At 40.8% G+C, this 5,534-nt stretch overlaps 1 protein-coding gene across 1 annotated transcript; it reads right to left on the reverse strand.

The window, feature by feature from the left end:
• Nucleotides 1-3,363: 3,363 nt before the first annotated feature.
• On the reverse strand, nucleotides 3,364-5,534 carry LOC124127381 (chymotrypsin-like serine proteinase). Its single transcript, XM_048380630.1, has 5 exons — nucleotides 5,326-5,534; nucleotides 4,344-4,434; nucleotides 4,003-4,174; nucleotides 3,761-3,876; nucleotides 3,364-3,563 (listed from the first exon to the last, which is right to left on the reverse strand). Exons 1-5 carry the CDS (start codon nucleotides 5,517-5,519, stop codon nucleotides 3,426-3,428), a joined length of 711 nt encoding a protein of 236 aa, XP_048236587.1. The 5' UTR covers nucleotides 5,520-5,534; the 3' UTR covers nucleotides 3,364-3,425.

Raw genomic sequence — 5,534 nt, forward strand, 5'->3', positions numbered from 1 at the left:
TATGCCTTTTTTAAAACGACTCTGTCTGATTGAAACGTTGTGGAAAAGTCGAAGTGTCAAGTCAACGCTTTAACTATGGACTACCGCCTTGTCTCTGTGGATTCTTACAGCCCAAAACAACTGAACACGCTTCAGACAAGATTGGCAAATAATATATAAATGTATCGTTCGCTAGATACAACAAAACTCATGAATAATTGATTAGAAATGAGAATGAGAAGTAATGTTCTCCGCTAAGAGTTTAGTAATGACAGACACACACAAGTTGGAGTTCAGTGTTTGAGGCCCCGTGGCCCAGAATACAATCTTACCCACAGGGGCAGTGGTATTTCGAATAGAAATTTAAACTGAAGATTAATCATAAAATTTTCAATTGAATCACCTATTAAAAGCCTATCTCTTGATGACATTGATGGATATTGCTGAGAGTGTATTACAAGGGAAAATCAAGCTACAAATCTACATGATTCTGCTCTGAGGGAATCCACGATACTATATCTATATCATGTATGAGTGAGTGAGAAAGTAAGGATGGTTTTACACCACTTTCAGCAATATTCCAGCAAATCACGGCCGGGGAAGGTTGCAGTGTTGGGGAGTCTTCACATTCTCCGAAAAGTTCTGGGTGGGTTTGACTAGGCTGCACTTCCTGGGAGAAGTCCCATTCGCTGTATGGGCTGCGTGTAGAGGGGGCAAGGGCTCTGAGCTGATGTTGAGCCTAACCAGCCTGACTGTGGCAGGATCATCCAAACCCTCTTTCCTGCATTTGTTATGTTTAATCTGTAAATAATAATAATAATAATAATAATAATAATAATAATAATAATAATAATAATAATAATAATAATAATAAAACAGTTTTCGAAAACGAACCAAGGATGCGGGACATAATCTCAATGATTTTGTTGATGTCTTCGCCATGCCTGTGGTTTGGACACAGAGGTCCACCCATTGTACGACCCGGAATATGTAGATGGCGTCATGAAACATGAGAAATACAACATTTTTTGGAATAGGCCCGTTTACAGCCTCAGACGTATCCAGGTCAACAAACCTGGTCTTGTCCTTTTTGATAAATCCAATGAAATCATTTATATCATTGAATTTTCTGTTCCCTTTGACACTAATGTGATTGACAAGATTGAGGAAAAACATGGCAAATATGCGGACCTCGCTTTCGAAATGTCACACTTGCATCCCAAGTACCAAGTTGTCCAACTCCCCGTTGTTCTCGGTGCCTTAGGGTTGGTACCTCCCAATCTGTTGACTGACATTGGGAGAGTACCCGGGTTTGCTACATGGAATACAGCCTTTCTGACAATCTGGGTAATGCAGAAGGTTGCAGTGTTGGGGAGTCTTCACATTCTCAAGTTCTGGGTGGGTTTGACTAGGCTGCACTTCCTGGGAGAAGTCCCATTCGATGTCTGGGCTGCGTGTAGAGGGGGCAAGGGCCCTGTGCTGATGATGAGACTAACCAGCCTGACTGTGCCAGGATCATCCAAATCCTCTTTGCTGCATTTTATATTTTAATCTGTAACTACTACTACTACTACTTCTACTACTACTACTACTACTACTACTACTACTACTACTACTACTACTACTACTACTAACCCAGTTAGGGCTAACCCCCCAAAACTGGTTCAAAACTGGGTTACAGAAAGCCATTAAGACATTCAACTAACAACGCCGCAGCCCAGTCAGCCTCCCTCAGGAATACAAACCAACCAAACTGGGGATGGGACTTGCCCCAGGGGGAGGCACAGACCCCACCCAAGAATATCCTTGGACGCAGCAAATGAAGTCAACACTTCTTGAGTGTGCGAAAGCAACAGGGTGGCCAGAAATATCACAAGTAAATGGCAAATTGTTGACTGGGAGAAAGCCATGCCAATGTATGCATATCTGACAGAACAAAACATCCGGGACCAGCTCCGGCGACTCAAATTATATTTGTGCCGTGAACCTGGTGAGCTAACTGCCAACACTGGTCAGGCGCCTTTGCGTATTTGTGTTGAACCAACAGTTCCAACAGTAGCAATCCCGAAATTGCTAATGAACATTCGCATTATTCTTCCTCAACTACCTGATTCAGTTGTCACTGATAATCCACACATGGGCTAACAAAATGAAATTCCTGATGGTGGCCTCGAAGATTCCGAACCCGTCTTTTGTCAATGATCTTTCTAATTATCCTTTGTATATTTTGTTTATGTCATTCTATAATCAAATCGTTGATTTACCGATTGAGAAACGGAGGCCAATGAAACAGTTTAACAAATCATTTGCACAGAATCAACTTGATACAATCAATAGCATTATTTCTGTCACTCTTAATGGTGACTGTTCTTTGCATGACATTAACTATTGGTGGTGTCCCCGGTCGTGATATTGCTGGAATATTGCTAAAAGCGGCGTAAAACCTTACTTTCTCACCCACTCATACATGATATAAGTATAGTATCGTGGATATCCATCAGGGCAGAATCATGTAGCTTTATTTCCACTTAAAATATACTCTCAGCAATACCCATCAATTTCATCAAGTGATATTTTTGATAGGCGATTCATTTGAAAATTTTATGATTAATCTACAGTTTAAATTTCTATTCGAAATACCACTGTCAATGTGGATAAGATTGTACTCTGGGCCACGGGTCCTCCAACACTGAACTACAACTCTGTGTGTGTGTGTGTGTGTGTGTGTGTGTGTGTGTGTGTGTGTGTGTGTGTGTGTGTGTGTGTCATTAATACATTGTTAGCGGAGTACACCACTTACGTGCAGGGGACAGGGAATAGTGTATACATCTATGCCAAAACAACAACTTCTGTTGACACTGTTGACATTCGCACACCCAACCAAATATATTAGCGGGTGATCTACGGAAACTTGTCGTTTTACAGGACGTGTTTGTTGGCAATCGATACACATTTAAATTTCAACCACTTACTGTTGTGGCAGTGTAAATAAAAGTGATAAAAACAACCTATTAAGGCATTTTACATCATTCTATATATGATAAGAATCCACATTACCACAGATGTTTCCATTAAATTACATTTACTGCATAATGCTCGGTAAACCGACGGCACCGATAACGTATTACATACTATCACATAATGGACGGTTGCCATAGGATAATCAATTAATGATGATTTTTGTTGTATCTAGCGAACTATTATGCATAAAATAACATAAAGCACGTTTATATATTATTTGATATTTCCTAATCTTGTCTAAAGCGTGTTCAGTTGTTTTTGCCGTAAGAATCCACAGAGACAGGGAGGTAGTCCATAGTTAAAGCGTTGACTTGTCAATTCGACTTTTCAACAACGAGTCTTTTTGCGTAATAAAACAACATATTTTGAATGTTTTGTGTATTTTAATCTTGAAACGTCATCTGCCTGTTTTACAAGAGTGTCTTTTATTGTATCTGGACCCAGTTGTAGAAGGAGGACACACGAGTGTAGACACTGGGATAGCTGCCAGAGCAGGAGCTGATACCCCATGATGTGATTCCAGTCAACGTATTACCGCATACCAGCGGGCCACCACTGTCACCCTAAAACCGAAAGTAATTTGTCAGTTAAAACCTATTAGAGTATTATCACACTTTAATGGAACATATGCGATGGTAATTCATAATGACAAACACGTCATACTACAACAACGTATCCCTATCCTAAATCATTTTATGTGAAACAAAGTTGTGCACATGCAGAGGTAGCGGTAGGGCTGGTACAGAAATGGCTTATCTACGTGATTTAGTGAGTTGACGGTGGCACCACTGATACTAGACCATCTGTTGGAACAGTCGGTGTTGGTCAGCACGGTCATGTCGACCTTCTGGAGGACGTTGGGGGTGCTGCCACCTCCTACGGGAGCAGACATGTGTAAACAAGCGGTAAATGTACTGCCATCATGATGTATTGCGCATGGATCTTATGGACGAATGAACTGTAACATGGTAACAAAAAGTGCACTCAAAGAGGAATACTGACCACTGAGTCTTCCCCATCCGCTGATCGTGCATGTTTGTCCGGCATAGTCGTTGCTACCAGAAGCCAGATTAACGGTTGACACAGCTGAACTGTTTGTGTCCATTGAGGTTGACAGTCTCAGGACTGCGATGTCGTTAGGATAGCCACCAGCATTACCATTGTAGTCAGGGTGCTACACGAGATAAACAGACAAAGTCGTGCTCAGTAGCTGACGCTTAAAAACTGTCAACACAATATAATTGTTATCTGTGTTACATTTCCATTTCAAAATACAAACATGAAAGTAAACTGTAGACGATAGACATTATGTGGAAGTGTTTAAACTAAGGGAAATAACTCACGTTGGTGTAGGAGGTGACTGAAGAGTACTGTTCAGTTCCATCATTATCGTTCATTCTGAGTATGCCAAAGCCAAGACGGTAACTGCTAGCGCTGTGAATGTCATGAGAGAGACATTATCAGATTCAAGATGAGTGCATAAATGGGATTCAGATACATCCAGCCATTACAAAGTTGTTATGACAAAATTGCAGATGACATAATTTTGTTTTCAGGTAATATTAATGGTCGACCGAGTCAGATTTGTGAGCTAGAGACGTATTATGAAGAAATTGAAACTAACTGTATATGGAGACAATACAAACATCGTAGTCTTAAAAATCGTGGAGAGCTAGCACGTTATGAAAAATGGTTCTTTAAAAGGGAATGTACTATAGGCCTGTGGACTCTTCAGTGCATAAAGAAGTATTGATGGAAGCTTCCATTTTTAATTAATTATGTGGTAAAACAACCGCACTACTACCCTTCAATTGTATTTCTACTAACCAAGCGTGTTTCCGTATTGTAAGCATGATATCTTCGGAATAACATGTGTATATTGCGTGTCTTTAGCGCACATGATGCATATTTGTACTCTTATATATGAAATGTACGATATGGAATCACACGGAGGTAATAATCGCTGTATCATATAATGTTATTCTCACAATATTTGACGGCATTTTCAGTAGATGAAGTAACTTTTAAATCTGCGTATGGATACCATGTTCGAGTGAACCGCTCCATTATATCATATAGAGCCAAACAATTTTGGGCCATGTTTATCTACTGAAATACCCACACATCTGGAAACCCCTACCTACACTTCTTCTGATTTATTCATCAAGCAGACATTGCATCGCCCCGTGTGGCGCTTAAAAGTCGTTCCTGCAATGTGACCTCAGCATATTGTCGGATCGTGAAATCAGGTAATGGTAGTATTGACTTCTAAACATGGTTTAATTTCAGTTTTCTGCTTCGTGTGTTATCATTATAAATTGTTACCTGTTGGAGAGACAGTGAGCGGCAGTGAGGGCCTTGTTGGTGGTGTAGAGGACGCAGCCACAGATATGGAACCAGCTGCTGCCACTCCTCACCTGGACACTTCCTTGCCAGGGAAACTCTCCTGCAGCTGCATTGCTGCCTTCAACGATGTTGGTGCTGATCTCAGCCAGGGCCGTAGCTACAACAGCATGCATAGTGTATATGTATTA

Source organism: Haliotis rufescens, unplaced genomic scaffold (assembly GCF_023055435.1).
Source record: "Haliotis rufescens isolate VD_foot unplaced genomic scaffold, xgHalRufe1.0.p SCAF_32, whole genome shotgun sequence".
Lineage (NCBI taxonomy): Eukaryota > Metazoa > Mollusca > Gastropoda > Lepetellida > Haliotidae > Haliotis > Haliotis rufescens.

Coding starts and splice junctions, on each gene's coding strand:
- LOC124127381 (XM_048380630.1), bottom strand. CDS start 5,519: ATGCATGCTGTTGTAGCTACGGCCCTGGCTGAGATCAGCACCAACATC. Junction 3,877..4,002: donor CGGATGGGGAAGACTCAGTG/GTCAGTATTCCT, acceptor CTGCTCCCGTAG/GAGGTGGCAGCACCCCCAAC. Junction 3,564..3,760: donor CCGTCAACTCACTAAATCAC/GTAGATAAGCCA, acceptor TTTCGGTTTTAG/GGTGACAGTGGTGGCCCGCT.